At 42.4% G+C, this 22495-nt stretch overlaps 1 protein-coding gene across 6 annotated transcripts in view; it reads left to right on the top strand.

The window, feature by feature from the left end:
* Positions 1 to 5517: 5517 nt before the first annotated feature.
* Positions 5518 to 22495, top strand: part of BDH2 (3-hydroxybutyrate dehydrogenase 2) — a 35809-nt gene continuing 18831 nt past the window's right edge. For 4 of the 6 annotated variants that reach the window (XM_081483708.1, XM_081483672.1, XM_081483682.1 and 1 more), the window contains exons 1-5: positions 5518 to 5556; positions 9022 to 9113; positions 10155 to 10233; positions 12283 to 12379; positions 14515 to 14623. In XM_081483708.1, the coding sequence (XP_081339834.1) occupies positions 9042 to 9113; positions 10155 to 10233; positions 12283 to 12379; positions 14515 to 14623 (357 nt within the window). In that variant the 5' untranslated portion in view covers positions 5518 to 5556; positions 9022 to 9041. Of the gene's footprint in view, positions 5557 to 7381; positions 7642 to 9021; positions 9114 to 10154; positions 10234 to 12282; positions 12380 to 14514; positions 14624 to 22495 lie in introns of those variants that run through there. The other 2 variants (XM_081483698.1, XM_081483689.1) reach the window with 2 other exon arrangements.

Genomic DNA, 22495 nt, shown 5'->3' with positions numbered 1-22495 from the left:
ACTAGCTTTGTTTGTAGTGATACTTCCTAAGGTCCACTTGACTTCACATTCCAGGATGTCTGGCTCTAGGTGAGTGATCACACCATTGTGATTATCTGGGTCGTGAAGATCTTTTTTGTACAATTCTGTGTATTCTTGCCACCTCTTCTTAATATCTTCTACTAGTTCCCTAACATTTCTGTCCTTTATTGAGCCCATCTTTGCAAGAAATGTTCCCTTGGTATCTCTAATCTTCTTGAAGAGATCTCTAGTCTTTCCCATTCTATTGTTTTTCTCTATTTCTTTGCATTGATCACTGAGGAAGGCTTTCTTAACTCTCCTTGCTATTCTTTGGAACTATGCATTGAAATGGGTATATCTTTCCTTTTCTCCTTTGCTTTTCGCTTCCCTTCTTTTCCCAGCTGTTTGTAAGGCCTCCTCAGACAGCCATTTTGCTTTTTTGCATTTCTTTTTCTTGGGGATGGTCTTGATTCCTGTCTCTTGTACAGTGTCATGAACCTCCATCCATAGTTCATCAGGCACTCTATCAGATCTAGTCCCTTAAATCTATTTCTCACTTCCACTGTATAGTCATAAGGGATTTGATTTAGGTCATACCTGAATGGTCTAGTGGTTTTCTCCACTTTCTTCAATTTCAGTCTGAATTTGGCAATAAGGAGTTCATGATACGAGTCACAGTCTGCTCCCGGTCTTGTTTTTGCTGACTGTATAGAGCTTCTCCATCTTTCTTTGGCTGCAAAGAATATAATCAATCTGATTTCGGTGTCAACCATCTGGTGATGTCCATGTGTAGAGTCTTCTCTCATGTTGTTGGAAGAGGGTGTTTGCTATGACCAGTGCATTCTCTTGGCAGAACTCTATTAGCCTTTGCCCTGCTTCATTCTGTACCCCAAGGCCAAATTTGCCTGTTACTCCAGGTGTTTCTTGACTTCTTACTTTTGCATTCCAGTCCCCTATAATGAAAAGGACATCTTTTTTGGGTGTTAATTTTAAAAGGTCTTGTAGGTCTTCATAGTACCGTTCAACTTCGGCTTCTTCAGCGTTACTGGTCAGAGCATAGACTTGGATTACCGTGATATTGAATGGTTTGCCTTGGAAATGAACAGAGATCATTCTATTGTTTTTGAGATTGCATCCAAGTACTGCATTTCAGACTCTTGTTGACTATGATGGCTACTCCATTTCTTCTAAGGGATTCCTGCCCACAGTAGTAGATATAATGGTCATCTGAGTTAAATTCACCCATTCCAGTCCATCTTAGTTCACTGATTCCTAGAATGTTGACGTTCACTCTTGCCATCTCCTGTTTGACCACTTCCAATTTGCCTTGATTCATGGACCTAACATTCCAGGTTCCTATGCAATATTGCTCTTTACAGCATCAAACCTTGCTTCTATCACTAGTCCCATTCACAACTGGGTGTTGTTTTTGCTTTGGCTCCGTCCCTTCATTCTTTCTGGAGTTATTTCTCCACTGATCTCCAGTAACATATTGGGCACCTACCAACCTGAGGAGTTCATCTTTCAATGTCCTCTCTTTTTGCCTTTTCACACTGTTCATGGGGTTCTCAAGGCAAGAATACTGAAGTGGTTTGCCATTCCCTTCTCCAGTGGACCACATTCTCTCAGACCTCTCCAGCATGACCTGTCCATCCTGGGTGGCCCCACATGGCATGGCTTAATTTCATTGAGTTAGACAAGGCCTTAGTCCATGTGATCAGATTGGCTAGTTGTCTGTGATTGTGGTTTCAGTCTGTCTGCCCTCTGATGCCCTCTCTCAGTGCCTACCGTCTTACTTGGGTTTCTCTTACCTTGGACGTGGGGTCTCTCTTCACAGCTGCTCTAGCAAAGCGCAACCGCCACCCCTGACCTCGGGCGCAGGATAGCTCCTCTTGGCTGCCGCCCCTGACCTCGGGCGCAGGGTAGCTCCTCTTGGCCACCGCCCCTGACCTCGGCACAGGGTAGCTCCTCTAAGTTCACCTGAATAATAAAACTGCTCTGTGTGCATGCTCAGTCACATAGTTGTGTCCAACTCTGTGATCCCCGTGGACTGTAGCCCACCCGGCTCCTCTGTCCATAAGATTTCCCAGGCAAGAATGCCTTGATTCATGGTATCAATCAGCTCGTTTATAGATTCTGGGGGCCTCTGAAACCTTTGGGGGGTATGTCACTTCTCTGGGCTTGCGAATGAGATTTGCCAACTAGAGAGGGTTGCCAAATTCTTTTTCAGGAGCTCATGATCTCTCCCTCTGGTGTCTCTGCAGTACTGCAGGCTCTTTGATGCTGCAGCAGCAAGTCACACCACTGTCCTTTTTTCTCATAGACACCCCCAGGCATCCAAAGTATATCAGCTTCCTCATCAGCACCCCAAGTCAGGCGAAACACAAACCAGTCTCTTGTGCAACCATTCAGAAAGCTGGAACACCAGACACTCACTCTTCTCTTCCCTCCCAAGAATGAAGCCTCCAGGGGGCACCTGGTCCTGACTGCAGAGCCACACCAGTCTCTGCAGGCTCTCTGGTGCCAAACCATGCCAGTTCCATCAACACTCCGAGTCAGGGGAGAGTAACCAGTCACTCGGGCACCCCTCAGAAAGCTGGAACTTAGGGTGAACCTTCCACTCTCCTCTTTCCCCTACTCCCCATGATGGGGAAACCGAGCCAGGGGCTAAGCTGTGCTAGCCCAGGGAGGGGTGGTTGCAGGGGAAGTGAAACAGCTCTTCTCACCTCCTTCAGCATGGCCGTTCCCAGCTCTGCCCTGACCTAGGGTACTGTTGCCAGGGAAGCCCTTCTTAACTGGCTTCTAAAGTTTTGACAAAAGTATTTTGGCCCATATATTGTTGTTAAGTCGATGTCTGTTAGGGAAAGAGAGCTTCTGTTCCTTCATCTCTCTGACATCTCCCTTGGTATGTTGTTTACCTGTAATGATACCAGTTTTAATATTGTGAGTGACTGCAAAAGAACGATTATGAAAATCAGCAATGGAAGCTCGCGAGAATGTTGAAAAACAATACTACTATCAGACAATACTAAAATGATCTGAAAAGCAAAATTAGGACCAAAGAAGACAAAATATTATTCATAGGAAACATGCTCTCGAGCCTCGCAGAATTATTACTGAGACGCTACCATTCATATTCAGCAAATATTAAACAACCATCAACTACTTGCTCATCATCGGTCTAGGCACCAAAATGTACCACCTTTGTGGAACTCGTATTTAGAAAACAAATAACTCATATAGTTTTAATATGAACGGATCACAATGTAAAGGTGAAAAAGTTACAGTCCCTAGCTTTGGAGAAATTTGGTCCACTGACAATACAGATGGTTAAGCAGATATTTGCATTACCATGTGACAGGCAGTCAAAAAGTAACCACTACTGTTGAAGATCAGTGGATGAAGGAAAGCTCAAGAAAGCTGCCTCAAGAAAAAGTATCAGAGTTGGCCTTGATTAGGGAACTCTTATGTTCATAAAATGTGTATTCCAAAATCTTCAAAAGTCGAAGAAAAGGGATTGTTATTAAAGCAAGGAGCACAGCTGGATAATGGTTTCAGATCATTAGACTCAACATCATAGTAGGGCAATGAGGTTCTGTTACCAAAAACTAGGCCAGGGTGTTTTGGGTTTTGGTGCCTTTTTTTTTTTTAAGGACAATATTTGCTATCCATTATAACTGAATTTTTAATAATTAACATTTATTGAGTACAAAAACACTCTTTTATTAAGTACTCCAATACTTTGGCCACCTGATGGGAAGAGCTAACTCATTGGAAGAGACCCTGATGCTGAGAAAGATTGAAGGCAGGAGGAAAAGGGCATGAGAGAGAATGAGATGGTTGGCCCGCATCACCAAATCAATGGACATGAGTTTGAGCAAACTCTGGGGATCGGTGATGGACAGGGAAGCCTGGCGTCCTGCAGTCCGTGGGGTCACAGAGTCAGACACAACAACTGAACAACAACAAAGTACAAAAATAGCATATTGTACTGATGGTTTCACATGCCCAGTCCTGCCTTCCTGACATCCCTGAGGTAAGTGCTATGATTGTTTTACAGACGAGAAAACTGAGGTTTGTAGAGTTAAGTGACTGACTTAGCTAGTGAGGGAAAGATGTGGGGCTTACCTTCATCCTTCTGACTTCACAGTCTTTGTTCCGAGCCACTGTGATTACTATAAATACACATTCACTCCAAGAGCAAAAAGCATGATCTAAAGAAGTTTATTTTCTCACATGAGAAGTTCAGAGAGCTGATTTTCAACAGTAACGGTTACTATAGGACAGCCTGTCACATGGTAATACTGTCAACTTGAGGCTGTCTTCAAGGAACCAAGTCCCTTCTCTCACTCACCCTGCTGTCTCTAACGTATGCTTCTGACCTCACACCAAGTCACAACATGGTTGCCATGTCCCTAGGCACCACAACTGCATTCCAGGAGAAAAGAAGGGAAGGAACAAAAGTCAAAAGCCTTTCAGAGAGGCCTCAGCTTTCTATCCAAGAAGGAAGACCTCGGAGATTTCAGCTTACATTTATCTCATTGACCAGCTCTAGAAGCAAAGAAGGCTGGGAATTTGAGAATTGTTTTCCAGCTTTTATAAAGTAAAAGGCAGGGGAAAGTGAGTTACATGGGCAGTGAGAGACCCCTACTTAAATAACACATGCACAAACTAGCCTAAACAGTCTCTAGCCTCAGTTACAAGCCTGTTAAGTATGAGTTAGTAAGCCTTGTAGAGAGGGCTCAAATGATCTAGTACATCTTTTTCCATCTGATATTTCCGTTCTCTTCGGCCAAACTTGATTTTTGGCTCTTACCCAGTATGCACTTCGAAGTTCCCCGACTCAGCCCCCGCAGCACACTCAAGATGACTGCATTCTGCCACTAAGTTTGTAATGAGTGTTAGAATAGATCGCGTGTGACAAAATAACCATACCCATACCTTAAAAGCACGAGAGAACTGATTTCCCCGCCTCTAAACAATCTAGGTCAGGGTGCAGGAAAGAAGGCTCCAGGATCTTCAATGACCTGGTTTCCTTCTATTTTGTTGCTAACTTCCACGTGCAACTCCTGGCTCATTCTCTCTCGAGTGCCTCCAGAGCAGCACATAGTAAGTGCAAATAAAAGAGCAGGACTTAGGTAAAATTAGTGAAGGAAGCGATTTCCACATTCTAAGGCACCAGATGGTTGGTTGGCATCACCGACTGGATGGACATGAATTTGAGCAAGCTGGACAGGGAAGCCTGGCGTGCTGCAGCCCATGGGGTCGCAAAGAGTCGGCCACGACTGAGCGACTGAACTGAAGACACCAGTAAAATGCTTTTCCACTTTTTTCCTTCTAGCAATCGAAGTTAACAGTTCTACCTAAACTCCACTAGATGGCAGCACATACACATAAAAATATGTGAATGTGCGCCTAATTTTCTAAAAACTGGAGGAATTTGAACTACAAATCCCAACAGGCATTACTAAGGCACCTGACTTGCTTCTGCACAAAGGTCTTAAGTTTCTTGCCCGCGCAGTGATCTGGAGGACGCCATGAACTTGCTGCTCTGAAGTAAGTTTCCCAATACACTAAAAAAGAAACGTTGGCGGCGGTGGAGGGGGGCGGGCGGGGAAGGAGAGTTTTAATTTTCAGATGTTACTTTGTTCTGCACATTACCTTCTTCAGGATTAATTTTAGCCGTAAATTCAGGGTAAGCAAGGATGTTTAACAAGTTTGAAGCTCTGGTAAGTTTTTCAAAATAGCCAAAGGAGTCTATTGTAGACATCCTTTTTCCGGTTCGTCAAGAATTTCTGTAAATGCTCTGTGTCTCTGGATTCTGCACTCTTATTTCGGAGGGTGGGGGTTCAATCCCTGGTCGGGGAACTAAGATCCCATAAGCAAGGTGGGCCAAATAAAAAAAAATTAGCACTTTGATTCTAATATTTGGAGTAAGCAATCCATCTTGTCTGATTTTCACGTTGAATTTATTGAAAGTTGCTGCATTTCGCAATTTTAGATTATGTTTGCACTCATTTTTCCAAATAAATGCGTTTTCGTGTAATAGTGCAGTTTATCTGGTTGTAAGGCTTTGGCCCTAAAATCTGACCCCAGAAAGACAGGGAGGACAGCTTGGAGGAGGTCGTCAGTGAGCCTGCCCTGTGCTTCAGCAGCTGTTTTAGTAAGCGCTTCTCTAGGTGTCAAAGTAGGTCGGGCATTGTGAACGTCCAGCTTCTCCGTCAATCACAGAGCATCAGTGAAGTCGTAACCTAGTCCCCTGGGGGCAGTTCTTAGAACCACGCGCTGTCAGTCTGGTCCTCCAAGAAGCTTGACTCCTAGAGAAAGTTACACACGCACGAGTTTTATTAGAGGAAATGCTGGTGTGGGAGAAAATGAGGAGGGAACTGGGGCTGAAAGAGCCGTCAAAACCGCGAAGGAGCCGGGGAGTGGACGAGGGGCTGGGCGGGGTGGGCGCATCCTGCTTCCCTTGCAGTCCACCGGAGGAGCGCCACGGCAGGCGGGAGGGGCTCGACGTGTCCCCGAGATGGGTTCGCCTGGGCAGTCGTGCCGCACCCGGGCACCCATGCAACGGCCGGAAATGGCCCGGGGGCGGTGGCCTCGGCACAAACTCAGAGATGGGTTTCAGACCACAGCGCTGGCAGGCTAACGGGTACCAGTTCCCCAGAGCCGCAAGGCCCTGGCGCCATGTGGGGATTTAGAACCACAAGGTCTTCTCTGGGATCCACGAGCAGGAGGCCTGGGTTTGAATTCCTAGCCGTGTATCTGTGGGCGAACCACGTAATCTCTTTGAAATCAGTGCACTGGCGACCAGGCCCTGTGTGAGCTCTTAAACACTCTCTTTCCCCGCTGCTCTCCACCCTTCTTGTGTCCACCGCCTCTGCACTACTGCAGTTTCCTCCAGTGTCAAGCGAGTGTATGCTCCTTGGTTCTGTCTCGTCACAACAAAGATTTGGAGTGACAGACATTAAAGCCCTCGGCGTGTCACAGCTCTCGGGTCTTTTGCAGACCGTGTTATAGCTCTTAGACAAATCAGTGTTACAGCTCCGTGTTATAGCTGTTTTATTTAGAAAATAGCAGGAAAATCCATCCTCCAGGCGTGAGGGCATGTCGACCCAAAAACGCGGAGAGAAGAGCGCCCTGGCGCTCGGGAGAGAAAGAGAACCCGGCCCTTTGGCTCCTCTTTTTAATGCTTTTTTTCTCCCCCTGGGCCTGCCCTGTGTAAATTGGGCTAGCCAGGAGTGTTGTTTGTTCTTCCTGAGGTCCTCACTCTGGTCCTCGGACCTACCTTTGTTCTATTTTCAAGGGCTTTTCCCTTCCTTGTCTTTTGGCCACCGCTATTCTGGACTCCTGGTTCCTATTCTAACTACCTAACAGAAGCAAACTCCCTGCTCAGTCCTTCCCCAGGCCTGCTCTCCAGTGAACTTTCCAGAATACACATCTGGTCATGTCGTGCTCTCAAATCCTCCAGTACCAGTGTGGAGAGCTGGGACAAAGGTTGGAATCTTGAAAGTGCAGACAAGTTACTGCAAAAAGCCAAGGTTGGCTGACGAGAACAGAGATAAGTTCAAAAAGAAATGACTGGATCATGTGAGCCTTCCAGGCTAGACTAGCTAGCTCTCTGCACTCTTTATCAGACAGGTAATGAGCACACTGGGAATGTTATTTTGTGCATGTGCTGTTTGTTAGCTCACTCAACACCCACCCAACTCACCTCCCCCAACCCCTACCCTTTTCACTTTATAAAGACTGGAATATAAAAAAATTCTTAGCCTCTGCTGCTAAAGCTGGCCAACAAAATAGGGGCTGGAATTTCAGGGAGGGCTTCCTCCCAAAATAGAAAAGCAAGGTCTCTAAAAGACTTCTGTCTTTTGCTCCTTGCCTTCTTTTTTGCCTGGAATGCAGATATGATGTCCTGGGAGAAAGCAGCCATTTTGTGCCTTGTTGTGCAGTCAGAGGCATACACTAAGAACTGTAGAGTGAGAGAAAGGACTTGGTTCCTTTCAGACAGCCTCATTTTATCATCACTTGACTCTTCACTACCTATAACCTCGTCACTAGCCTTTCCTGTCACCCTGTGATCTGTTACAGTCCAAGCATTGACCAGGTATCTTCTGTACATCATATTTCCCCTATGTCAGAATTCCTCAGTCCTCCCTTTTAAAAATCACTGTTTGTGTCTGTGAAAGTGTAACTGCTGAATGCTCAAACTTTAAAAGAGGATCAGCAGCACTGTGGGGTAGGATGTTCACATGCGGAAGAGTCAGGAGGTTTGACATTAGTCCTGGCTTTGCTGTTGACCAGCTCTGTGACCTTGAGCAGGTCAAATCAGTTCCCTCAGATGTGAAAGGGGGTTTGGACAGGATCTGACTTTCCAACTCTTTTTTTTCAATGGCTCTCTGAGGCCACCTGTGAAATTTTCCCAAGAGACCTGGAAAAACCACAGACGATTGATAGTACAGACCCCAAGAAAAGTGTACAAGGGAGGAAGCAAGAAGCAGTCCGAAGTAGGGAGGACCCACACAGTGTTTGCAGGGAGGGGGTGGTGGGCTGTATCAGCAGCAGAGGCTGAAACCGCCTGAAGATGGCTTAAAGTCTGATGTCTGTCATCACTTACCACTTCAGTGTGTGTTAGTTGCTCAGTCATGTCCGACTCTGCAGCCCCATGGACTGCAGCCCTCCAGCTTCCTCTGTCTATGGGATTTTCCAGGCAAGGATACTGGAGTGGGTTGCCATTCCCTTCTCCAGGGGACTCTTCCCGACCCAGGGATCAAACCTGTGTCTCCTTCACTGCACGTAGATTCTTTACTGACTGAGCTACCAGGGCTTTGCTAAATGTTTTTATATGCAAAGCTAGGTATTTAGGGTAAGCTTTCTTGGAGATCGATGGGAATATTCTCAGGGGGTGGGCATATTTGACAGAGGTGTGTCTTCAGGTTCTTAAAGGAGTACATTGAACCGTTAGTGCTAAATGTTACTGCACAAGGCCATGAGTGTAAGCCATTAAATACATGTCTATAGATTAAACCACAGGTTCCAGGATGGGTCGACTTGATGGGAAGGTCATCGTCCTCACAGCTGCTGCTCAGGGGATCGGTCGGGCAGCTGCCCTGGTAAGTTGTTATCTTTTGTTGTTTGCTTACTAACTTTTGAGGTACCGAATTATGGGGCCAGGTACCATGGTTATTTAGTTCTGCTTTTTTTTTTTTTCCTTTTGTGCTTCTGTTGTCTTAAGTTACAAAAAGAACAGTGGCTACTCTGACTCCAGGCAGATGCAGGAATGAATACATCATATTTATCCTGTGACACCACTGATAACCTTTGACCTGAGAAACTTACCTGTCTGCTTCAGTTTCTCTGCACCATAATAAAGTCACTGAAGGGGCCCTACAGAAGTGCACTGTTTTCTGAAATTATGTCAGTTCAGAGGTAGGACTCCAGACTTATGAGACCATCAAGTTATCGTTGCCTTCTAATTTATACCAACTTCTCGCATATGAAACCCCCACCTGAGCTAATAATCCACTTTTATTAAGAGGAAAAGTGTTGAAATAACCCATTTTTCTCTTATCATTTGGATTTTAGTCACTGCTCAGAAATAGAATGTAGGCTATAAAATCAAAGAAAGGTAGTATTTTGAGAGGTGTTCAATAACTGAATCCTAGCTTTAAAAAAAAATATTTATTTGGTATTACAAAGTTGGGCTTCCCGGGCGGCACAGTGGTAAAGAATCCGGCTGCCAATACAGGAGACACAAGAGACTCGAATTCGATTCCTGGGTTGGGAAGATCCCATGGAGAAGGGAATGACAACCCACTCCAGTATGCTTGCCTGGAGAATTCCATGGACAGAGGAGCCTGGTGGGCTACAGTCCATGGGACGTGACTGAGCAACTGAGCACAGACACAGACACAGGCACGCAAAGGGACAAAGTCAACTGACAAACACAATGTATGTCACGTTGTTCTAATTAATGATAAAATTAGTAAAAAATGTGAAGGACGGGGTGAGACTAGGTAGTGTGAAATTTCACCTGTTTCATGAGGAAAACAATAGCGGCAATAAGATAAAGGGGAGAGGCCAAGTGACTCTCGGTTCATGAGAGCAGTTTAACCAAGTAAACAAAGGATTTATTTGTGCATTGTGTCTACCAGGCTTTTGCAAAAGAAGGTGCCAAAGTCATAGCCACAGATATCAATGAATCCAAACTTCAGGAACTGGAAAAGTACCCAGGTAAGTACCTCCATAGCTTAATTTTGAGATTGGAGTCTACAAGGGATTATAAAGCATTAGCACTTTACACGTTGAAAGAAAATTCCTTAGCTATTCAGCTCCACTGGCCTTTTTTAGAGCCAGATTCTCTGACATCCAGTTTGTATTCTGTGAGCCTGCAGACAAAAATCTGTACATTTAAATGTATGAATGAAGTTTTTAAGGTGCATACTTAAAATTTTTTATTTATCCAACATGTCCTTGCCTGGAGAATCCCAGGGACGGCGGAACCTGGTGGGCTGCCGTCTATGGGGTTGCACAGAGTCGGACACAACTGAAGCGACTTAGCAGCAGCAGCAACATGTCAAAGGATTCAATAGCTAATTATGAAATCGGATGTGACCATTTAACCGTCATTATGACAACTTCTTACTTCTGAGCCCCCCTCCTCTGAGGGGAACAGCGTCCAAGAGCAACATGATGTTTGTCACATACATTTTTTCTAGTAAAATATACATTTAAAATGTTAAAAGAAACAGGTGAAAAGTTTAAGAGTATATTTTATGTAACTCAATATATCTAAAATACTGTAATTTTAACGTACTCACGATAAAAATTATTAATGGGATATTTTACATTTTTTCCTAAATCTTTGAAACCTTTGTGTATTTTACACTTAACAGTATGTTTCCAGTCAGACTAGCTACACTTCAAGGGCTCAGTAGCCACATGCTTCCAGTGGCTACCATACTGGAAACAGCTCAGCCTTAACATTACATATCACAACCACAGATTCTAAGAGATTATTTAGGTGTTTATTACCCCTTATACTTCCCTGGTGGCTCAGACGGTAAAGAATTCGCCTGCAGTGCAGGAGACCCAAGTTCTATCCTTGGGTTAGGAAGATCCCCTGGAGAAGGAAGTGGCAACCCACTCCAGTATTCTTGCCTGGAGAATCCCGTGGACAGGGGAGTCTGGTGGACTACAGTCTACAGGGTTGCAGAGAGTCACTCAGTCATGTGCGACTAACAGTTTCTTTCTACCACTTACTACACCACACTGAACCTAACTCCAACATCAGAGCTCTTCAGGTTGCTCTGAAAGAAATCAGAACAGAGAACTCATTTAGAAGTTGAATAGAACAGGTTCCATGATCAACACAGATGAGTTCACTGACTTAGTTATCTGCACTGACCTAGTTAGCTGCGCCAGACTATACCGAATTGTAATTCGAACACATCAAGCTGTTGGAATAGAAAAGCACAACAGCAAGGAGGTCTTTCTGAAGCTCAGCTTCAGGCTTCCCATTCTGTTTACAAACTTTTCTTTCTGTATCCAAAAGAGAATAATGAACCATGTATTATTTTTTTTAAAAAAACATAAAAATAATGACTGCTGCTTTCGTTCGAGAATGTTCAGGGGTGTTTGAGTAGCTGGTGTGGTATGTATCTCACACCCCCATGGCAGATCTCTCGTGGCCGGTTTTCAAGCGTTTCATCCCTTCATCTGCCCTCTCATTTCTTCTCCTCGTAATCTGGTCCAGAAATAAGTGATGATACCTTTGGCCAGCAGAGTCATTTCTGAAAACTGATAGAATTAACATAAAGGTAAAGTGCAGAAGTAAAAACAATATCTTATCCACCGCCCCTGCCTTTACCCTTCACACAGACAGAATCCAGCATCACTGTAGCAGGGACTTGACCTCTGGGGGAAAGCATGGGCTGAAATGAGCCGACTCGCAGCGATTACTGCTGGCTTACTGAGAAGCATCTGCTATCGATCATCCCCATGTCACTGTGAAGTCTTTACTCAGAAAAGATCTTTATCATTCAATTTAGAGACTAAAGGGAAGGGGAGGAAGAAAGAGAAGTGTTATTGGGAGGTCAAATGGGGAGACTTCAAGATCTTTACTGAGAGTCTTAAGATTATGAAGACCCTACGAATGGGCAGCAACCCTACAAAGCCTACCATACAAATATTACCATATTCATACTTGGAAACAGCTGAACCTTCAAGGCTTAACATCCTTTATGGATACAGGCAAATAGTGCCCTTTGTTTTATATTTCAGGTATTCAGACTCGGGTCCTTGATGTCACAAAGAAGAAGCAAATTGACCAGTTTGCCAATGACATTGAGAGACTTGATGTTCTCTTTAATGTTGCTGGGTAATTCACAACTTTTCACTTCCACTCTTCTTAGAGAAAACTTTCTGCAGCTTTCACACAAAGAATTTTGATAAAGCAAAATTATTCATTGTGAATGAATTATAATATATTCCTTGGGGGATATGGCTAAAATTTTGGACAGAATTTTTATTACAATTAAGATCAGCAAGTAAAACAGCCGTAGACATTGACATAGGCTTGGGGTCCACAGGCAGTTAGGGTCACTCAAAGCAACCAGCACTAACATGAAGCTATTGCTCTTTTCAGGGCTGGTACCAGGCTCATGCCAACAGACTTGTCACTGATGCTCCACTAGGACTGATAAAATAATATGAAGACACTCCAGTAGAGTGTCTTTAAAATGACCCTCTATCAGAGTACATTTACCAGAAGCCAAGTACTCGGGTTATTGAAATGTGAATGTCCCCGACTTTTTGGCACATTCTAGCAAGTTCTTTATACCTCCCAAGCTCAGTGTTTCTTATTGAGACAGTCAATCCCAGCAAAAGAAGGTTCATGTTGTACCTTTATACACAACACAAAGAGAATGGCTTAATTGAACATCATGGTATGGTACCAAGCTTCCTGAACCATGCATGTAAAGCTAGAACTGGAGCAGCTACATGTTGATACAGCCACTGCTGGAACGCACTCTCCCTTCTCAGGCGTGTCAGTAGATATGAGTAAATAGGACCTCAGTAGATACCTTCCAGATGTCCCACTTACATTTATACTCCTGCATTGGTAGAAGAATCCTAGAACATTCTAATATAGTTTTGTGGTTCTACCCAATCATGATTCCGAGTTAAAAAAATCTCAGCATTCATAGTTTATCATATGTTACAATGTATGGAAATTAAATTATAGCAACAGTTTGTGATGATCTGGTTTATAAATAACCTGCTCATCCCTCATATGAGGATATACGCAGAGCCGTGGAAAAAATAACTAGCAAAATTAGTTTTTGAGCATCTGTTAAGTTTTCAGCAACCTAAGGGATACAGAAATAGAGCGTGTGATTCTAGCTATCATTCAGTTGAACTGGAAATGCAGTGGTGCATAGGAATCACAACCAACTATCTTTTATAATTAATTACATACTTTTGGTCCAGGGGACAGTGAAATCAAGTAGGACTCAAGTATTTAGAAAGCTTCCCTGAGGAAATGTAACTTCAAAAAAGAATGAAGTTTATATTAAAGGTTTTGCTTTGTTCTGCAATGTTTACTCAACATGTTAGAACTGTACAGTAGGGGTACTACTTTGCTACCCTGAGACTTGTTTCCTTGAGTTTAGATTTCTCCTTGAGAATGTTAAATTTGTGCCACCAGTGGGCGCTCTTGAAATAGTAGTTAAGCATTCTAGTCTCATTTTTTTTTTCAGTGGGTTTCCCTGATGGCTCAGATGGTAAAGGATCTGCCTGCAATGCAGGAGACCCCAGGTTTGGTCCTTGGGTCGGGAAGACCCCCTGGAGACGGGAATGGCAACCCACTCCAGTAGTCTTGCGTGGGGAATTTTCCTTGGAGTTTTGATTTCCCTTGAGAATGTTAAATTTGTGCCACCAGAGGGCGCTCTTGCTCTTGAAATAATCGTTATGCAGCGTGTTCGCATTTGTTTGGTTTTGGGTTTGGGGAGGCGGTTAATATTTATTTATTTTTGCTGCATCAGGTCTTAGTTGCAGCATGCAGGAATCTTTCATTGAGGCCCACGAACTCTCCACTTGAGGCAAGTGGGCTTAGTTGTCTTCAGCATGTGGGATCTTAGTTCCCTGCCCAGGGATGGAACCCACGTTTCCTGCCCTGGAACCTGAATTCTTAACCACTGGACACCAAGGAAATCCATGTTTATTTTTAATGACAGTGATTTTCTCGTGAAATTGGTATAAAATTTCTTATGTTTGTTAGTTTCCAAACTCCTGCTTTCTTTTAAAAGAAGCTTTTGGTCTTAAACTTTTTTAGCTTATGTTGTTAGAATACTTCACCTAATGTACTAAGTGATACTAGGTTTGAATTGTTAATAGTCTTGGTAATGGAAGGGACAATGGTCTAAGCCAATAAAGAACAATGAAAAGGATAAGGAAATTTAATGGAAGTTTTTTAGGATGATCATTTTCCCCATTGCTTAATCACTCTTCCAGTTTCGTCCATCATGGAACCATCCTGGACTGTGAGGAGACAGACTGGGACTTCTCGATGAACCTCAATGTCCGCAGCATGTACCTGATGATCAAGGCTTTTCTTCCTAAGGTAAGGTGACCAGCATCGCTAGCATAAGCACCAGGGAATAAATAGGTCTCCACACTGGACATCCCAAGAGAATCCCCACTCTGATAATAGCTCACATAATGACTAACCTGTATTGAACATGTATATCAAGACATTTAATAGAAATGAACTCGTTTAATTTTCCACTTCATTCACACAAAGGCTATGTGCCAGGCTGCATTTCAGATGAAGAAGGCATCAGAGAGCTAAAGTCCTTTCTATAATGAACGTCCTGAGTTTGAGGGGTGAGATGGGACAATATGTCATCCAATAAATGTATAACATGTGGGATGGTTATGAGTACTATGAATTACTAGGGTTCATTTAGAAAGATGCTAGGTTACCAGAGAGGTCCAGGAGGGCCTCACTGAAAAGGTATAATTTCATAGAGGTCCGAGGGAAGTGAGGGAGCTAACCGTTCAGGTATCTGGGATTGGTCCAGGGATTGGGACAGCAAGGCTTGTGGGACCAAAGCAGCCTGATGAGGTAGGTACTGCTTTAACACATCCGCTGTGCAGAGGGATGAAGCTGGGGGGTTAGATAACTTGCCCGAGGTCATGTAACTAGTCAAATAACTAGTCATGTAACTAGTAAGTGGTTAGAGCCAGGATTTGAACCCTAGAAGTTGGGCCCCTTCTTTCTTTCCTTTCCTTCTTTATGGCTGGAGTGACTCTTTGTCGCTGTGCGTGGGCTTTCTCTAGTTGCAGCGAGCTGGGGCTACTCTCTAGTTGTGGTGCAAGGGCTTCTCGTTGTGGGGGCTTCTCTCATTACGGAGTACAGGTTCTAGGTGTGTGGCCTTCAGTAATTGCGGCTCGCCAGCTTAGTAGCCGTGATGCACGGGCTTAGTTGCTTTGCAGCATGTAGGATCTTCTCAGACCAGGGGTTAGTCCTTGCTTGTCCCCTGCATTGGCAGGCAGATTCTTAACCACTGGACCACCAGGTAAGTCCTGGGCCCCTTCTTGAATGTCAGTGTCTAGGCACACACTCCCATTGCTTTTCTGTACCTTGAGTATTCTTGCACTCCTGCTTTCAGCTGAGTGACAGAGGTACTAGCAAGGCGAGAGACAGCGTGTGCTAAAGAGAGAGTATTCCTCCTGAGTCTTCTGCCCTTGCATTCATGAGCCTTCACACAACTCATCGCTGTTTTAAATTTGTTTTACAAACAAGCATTAAGTGCCTTTCAATTGAGAGCACCACACTAGGTGCTCTGGGGGAGGGGAACATAAATATGAAAAACATTGACTTCAAATGAGCTTATGAGCCAGTAGTAACAGCACAGGCTCAGACAATGAACGAGGTTGACAGAACCGGCTCAGTTCGAGGTTGTAAATTGAACCCTAGTGAAACGCAGGAGAGCTGCTCTTCTCTTCCATCCCAGCTGGGTTAGGTGACTGACACTCTGAAGGCTGCCCCAGCCTAGGGCGGGAGATGTGCTTTTTGATGGCAACACAGTTGCTGATACTTTGCTGTGGACATTAAGCCTAACTCAAGAAGGATACATATGAAAGCTAAAAGGAAAATTGGAGAAATTGACTTAGTAATGAAGGAACTTTTTTAATCTACTTCTTTAGCATCTAGAAAGCATCTTTGGATTGGCCCTGGTGACTCAGACAATAAAGAATCTGCCTGCGATGCGGGAGACCTGGGTTCGATCCCTGGGTCAAGAAGATCCCCTGGAGTAGGAAATGGTAACCCACTCCAGTATTTTTGCCTGGAGAATCCCATGGACAGAGGAGCCTGGTGGGCTATGGTCCATGGGGTCGCAAAGAGTCAGACACAACTGACCAACTAACATACACATGGAATGTTGAACTAGCAAATTTTTTAAAAATATATATTTTCAAAACTTTCTCCTTTTATTTTTTCTTTATGGCTGAGCTACACGGCATGTGGGATCATCATTCCCTTTAACAGGGATCAAATCTGCATCCCCAGCAGTAGATGTGCGGTCTTAACCGCTGGACCACCAGGGAATTCCTGGAATTGCAGTTTTTTTTTTTTTTTTTGCCTGTTAGGAGTTCATGAAAATATGAACTGAAGTGTATTTCTTTTTTTTTTTTTAATTAGTTTATTGATCTATTTTTTAACTTTACAATATTGTATTGGTTTTGCCATACGTTGACATGAATCCACCATGGGTGTACAAGTGTTCCCCTTCCAGAACCCCCCTCCCAGCTCCTTCCCCATCCCATCCCTCCAGGTCATCCCAATGCACCAGCCCCAAGCACCCTGTATCATGCATCGAACCTGGACTGGTGATTCATTTCACATATGATAATTTACATGCTTCAATGCCATTCTCCCATATCATCCCACCCTTGCCCTCTCCCATAGAGTCCATAATACTGTTCTATATATCTGTGTCTCTTTTGCTGTCTCACATACAGGGTTATCTTTACCGATTTACTAAATTCCATATATATGTGTTAGTATACTGTATTGGTGTTTTTCTTTCTGGCTTATTTCACTCTGTATAATAGGCTCCAGTTTCATCCACCTCATTAAAACTGATTCAAATGTATTCTTTTTAATGGCTGAGTAATATTCCATTGTGTATATGTACCACAGCTTCCTTATCCATTCATCTGCTGATGGGCATCTAGGTTGCTTCATGTCCTGGATATTATAAACAGTGCTGCAGTGAACATTGGGGTACACGTGTCTCTTTCAATTCTGGTTTCCTCAGTGTGTATGCCCAGCAGTGGGATTGCTGGGTCATATGGCAGTTCTATGTCCAGTTTTTTTGAGGAATCTCCACACTGTTCTCCATAGTGGCTGTACTACTTTGCATTCCCACCGACAGTGTAAGAGGGTTCCCTTTTCTCCACACCCGCTCCAGCATTTATTGCTTGTAGACTTTTGGATAGCAGCCATTCTGACCGGCGTGAAATGGTACCTCATTGTGGTTTTGATTTGCATTTCTCTGATAATAAGTAATGTTGAGCATCTTTTCATGTGTTTGTTAGCCATCTGTATGTCTTCTTTGGAGAAATGTCTGTTTAGTTCTTTGGCCCACTTTTTGATTGGGTCGTTTATTTTTCGCAGGAGTTGCTTGTATATTTTGGAGGTTAATTGTTTGTCCGTTGCTTCATTTGCTATTATTTTCTCCCATTCTGAAAGGCTGTCTTTTCACCTTGCTTATAGATTCCTTTGTTGTGCAAAAGCTTTTAATTTTAATTAGGTCCCATTTGTTTATTTTTGCTTTTATTTCTAATATTCTGGGAGGTGGCTCATAGACGATCCTGCTGTGGTTTATGTCGGAGAGTGTTTTGCCTAGGTTTTCCTCTAAGAGTTTTATAGTTTCTGGTCTTACATTTAGATCTTTAATCCATTTGAGTTTATTTTTGTGTATGGTGTTAGAAAGTGTTCTAGTTTCATTCTTTTACGAGTGGTTGACCAGTTTTCCCAGCACCACTTGCTAAAGAGATTGCCTTTTCTCCATTGTATATTCTTGCCTCCTTTGTCGAAGATAAGGTGTCCATAGGTGCGTGGATTTATCTCTGGGCTTTCTATTTTGTTCCATTGATCTGTATTTCTGTCCTTGTGCCAGTACCATACTGTCTTGATGAATGTGGCTTTGTAGTTTAGCCTGAAGTCAGGCAGGTTGATTCCTCCAGTTCCATTCTTCTTTCTCAAGATTGCTTTGGCTACTCGAGGTTTTTTGTATTTCCATAAAAATTGTCAAATTATTTGTTCTAGTTCTCTGAAAAATACCGTTGGTAGCTTGATAGGGATTGCATTGAATCTATAGATTGCTTTGGGTAGTATACTCATTTTCACTATATTGATTCTTCCAATCCATGAACATGGTATATTTCTCCATCTATTTGTGTCCTCTTTGATTTCTTTCACCAGTGTTTTATAGTTTTCTATATATAGGTCTTTTGTTTCTTTAGGTAGATATATTCCTAAGTATTTTATTCTTTTCATTGCAATGGTGAGTGGAATTGTTTCCTTAATTTCTCTTTCTGTTTCTCGTTAGTGTATAGGAATGCAAGGGATTTCTGCGTGTTAATTTTATATCCTGCAACTTTACTATATTCGTTGATTAGCTCTAGTAATTTTCTGGTGGAGTCTTTAGGGTTTTCTATGTAGAGAATCATGTCATCTGCAAACAGTGAGAGTTTTACTTCTTTTCTAATCTGGATTCCTTTGATTTCTTTTTCTGCTCTGATTGCTGTGGCCAAAAGTTCCAAAACTATGTTGAATAGTAGTGATGAGAGTGGGCATCCTTGTCTTGTTCCTAAATTTAGGGGAAATGCTTTCAGTTTTTCACCATTGAGGATAATGTTTGCTGTGGATTTGTCATATATAGCTTTTATTATGTTGTGGTATGTTCCTTCTATTCCTGCTTTTTGGAGGGTTTTTATCATAAATGGATGTTGAATTTTGTCAAAGGCTTTCTCTGCATCTATTGAAATAATCATATGGTTTTTATTTTTCAATTTGTTAATGTGGTGTATTACATTGATTTGTGGATATTGAAGAATCCTTGCATCACTAGGATAAAGCCAACTTGGTCATGGTGTATGATCTTTTTAATATATTGTTGGATTCTGTTTGCTAGGATTTTGTTAAGGATTTTTGCATCTGTGTTCATCAGTGATATTGGCCTGTAGTTTTCTTTTTTTGTGGCATCCTTGTCAGGTTTTGCAATTAGAGTGATGGTGGCCTCATAGAATGAGTTTGGAAGTGTACCTTCCTCTGCAATTTTCTAGAAGAGTTTGAGTAGGATAGGTGTTAGCTCCTCTCTAAATTTTTGGTAGAATTCAGCTGTGAAGCCATCTGGTCCTGGGCTTTTGTTTGTTGGAAGAGTTCTGATTACAGTTTCAATTCCCGTGCTTGTGATGGGTCTGGTGAGATTTTCTATTTCTTCCTGGTTCAGTTTTGGAAAGTCATACTTTTCTAAGAATTTATCCATTTCTTCCAAGTTGTCCATTTTATTTGCATATAGTTGCTGATAATAGTCTCTTATGATCCTTTGTATTTCTGTGTTGTCTGTTGTGATCTCTCTGTTTCCATTTCTAATTTTGTTGATTTGATTCTTCTCCCTTTGTTTCTTGATGAATCTGGCTAATGGCTTGTCTATTTTATTTATCTTCTCAAAGAAACGGCTTTTGGTTTTGTTGATTTTTGCTATGGTCTCTTTTGTTTCTTTTACATTTATTTCTGCCCTAATTTTTAAGATTTCTTTCCTTCTACTAACCCTGGGATTCTTCATTTCTTCCTTTTCTAGTTGCTTTAGGTGTAGAGTTAGGTTATTTATTTGACTTTTTTCTTGTTTCTTGAGGTGAGCCTGCATTGCTATGAATCTTCCCCTTAGCACTGCTTTTACAGTGTCCCATAGGTTTTTGGTTGTTGCGTTTTCATTTTCATTCATTTCTATGCATATTTTGATTTCTTTTTTTATTTCATCTGTGATTTGTTGGTTATTCAGCAGCATGTTGTTCAGCCTCCATATGTTGGAATTTTAATAGTTTTTCTCCTGTAATTGACATCTAATCTTACTACACTGTGGTCAGAAAAGATGCTTGGAATGATTTCAATTTTTTTGAATTTACCAAGACTAGATTTATGGCCGAGGATGTGATCTATTCTGGAGAAGGTTCCGTGTGCGCTTGAGAAAAAGGTGAAATTCATTGTTTTGGGGTGAAATGTCCTATAGATATCAATTAGGTTTAACTGATCTATTGTATCATTTAAAGTTTGTGTTTCCTTGTTAGTTTTCTGTTTAGTTGATCTGTCCATAGGTGTGAGTGGGGTATTAAAGTCTCCCACTACTATTGTGTTATTGTAATTTCCCCTTTCATACTTGTTAGCATTTGCCTTACATATTGTGGTGCTCCTATGTTGGGTGCATATATATTTAGAATTGTTATATCTTATTCTTGGGATTGATCCTTTGATCATTATGTAGTGTCCATCTTTGTCTGTTTTCCCAGCCTTTGTTTTAAAGTCTATTTTATCTGATATGAGTATTGCTACTCCCGCTTTCTTTTGGTCTCTATTTGCATGAAATATCTTTTTCCAGCCCTTCACTTTCAGTCTGTATGTGTCCCTTGTTTTGAGGTGGGTCTCTTGTAGACAACACATATAGGGGTCTTGTTTTTGTATCTGTTTAGCCAGTCTTTATCTTTTGGTTGGGGTATTCAACCTATTTACATTTAAGGTAATTATTGAGTATGATCCCATTGCCATTTACTTTATTGTTTTGGATTCGAGATTATACACCCTTTCTTTGTTTCCTGTCTAGAGAAGATCCTTTATCATTTGTTGGAGAGCTGGTTTGATGGTGCTGAATTCTCTCAGCTTTTGCTTGTCTGTAGGTTTCTCCTTCATATTTGAATGAGATCCTTGCTGGATACAGTAATTGGGCTGTAGATTATTTTCTTTCATCACTAAGTATGTCCTGCCATTCCCTTCTGGCCTGAAGAGTTTCTGTTGAAAGATCAGCTGTTATCCTCATGGGAATCCCCTTGTGTGTTATTTGTTGTTTTTCCCTTGCTGCTTTTAATATTTGTTCTTTGTGTTTGATCTTTGTTAATTTGATTACTATGTGTCTTGGGGTGTTTCGCCTTGGGTTTATCCTGTTTGGGACTCTCTGGGTTTCTTGGACTTGGGTGATTATTTCCTTCCCCACTTTAGGGAAGTTTTCAACTATTGTCTCCTCAAGTATTTTCTCATGGTCTTTCTTTTTTGTCTTCTTCTTATGGGACTCCTATGATTCAAATGTTTGTGTGTTTAACATTGTCCCAGAGGTCTCTAAGGTTGTCCTCATTTCTTTTAATTCTTTTTTCTTTTTTCCTCTCTGTTTCATTTATTTCTATCATCCTATCTTCTACCTCACTTATCCTATCTTCTGCCTCCGTTATGCTACTGTTGGTTCCCTCCAGAGTGTTTTTGATATCATTTGTTGCATTATTCATTATATATTGGCTCTTTTTTATTTCTTCTAAGTCTTTGTTAAACCTTTCTTGCATCTTCTCGATCCTTGTATCCAGGTTATTTATCTGTAACTCCAATTTGTTTTCCAGATTTTGGATCATTTTCACTATCATTATTCGGAATTCTTTATCAGGTAGATTCCCTATCTCTTCCTCTTTTGTTTGATTTGGTGGGCATTTATCCTGTTCCTTTACCTGCTGGGTATTTCTCTGACTTTTCATCTTGTTTGTATTGCTGTGTTTGGGGTGGCCTTTCTGTTTTCTGGCAGTTTGTGGTTGCTCTTTATTGTGGAGGTTCCTCACTGTGGGTGAGGTTAGACGGGTGGCTTGTCAAGGTTTCCTGGTTGGGGAAACTTGTGTCAGTGTTCTGGTGGGTGGAGCTTGATTTCTTGTCTCTGGAGTGCAATGAAGTGTCCAGTAATGAGTTTTGCGATGTCAGTGGGTTTGTTGTGACTTTGGGCAGCCTGTATATTGAAGCTCAGGATATGTTCCTGTGTTGCTGGAGAATTTGCGTGGTATGTCTTGCTCTGGAACTTGTTGGCCCTTGGGTGGTGCTTGGTTTCAGTGTAGGTATGGAGGCATTTGATGAGCTCCTATTGGTTAATGCTTCCTGGATTCAGGAGTTCTCTGGTGTTCTCAGGATTTGGACTTATGTCTTCTGTCTCTGGTTTTCAGTCTTATTCTTACAGTAGCCTCAAGACTTCTCCATCTATACAGCACCAATGATAAAACATCTAGGTTAATGATGAAAAGTTTCTCCACAGTGAGGGACACCCAGAGAGGTTCACAGTGTTACATGGAGAAGAGAAGAGGGAGGAGAGAGAGGTGGCCAGGAGGAGAAGAGGGGAATCAAAAGGGGAGAGAGCAAGCTAGCCAGTAATCACTTCCCTATGTGCTCTCCACTGTCTGG

Source organism: Giraffa tippelskirchi, chromosome 1 (genome assembly GCF_054371585.1).
Source record: "Giraffa tippelskirchi isolate mGirTip1 chromosome 1, T2T-mGirTip1v1.2.pri, whole genome shotgun sequence".
NCBI lineage: Eukaryota > Metazoa > Chordata > Mammalia > Artiodactyla > Giraffidae > Giraffa > Giraffa tippelskirchi.
This window is presented reverse-complemented; position numbering and strand designations above follow the sequence as displayed.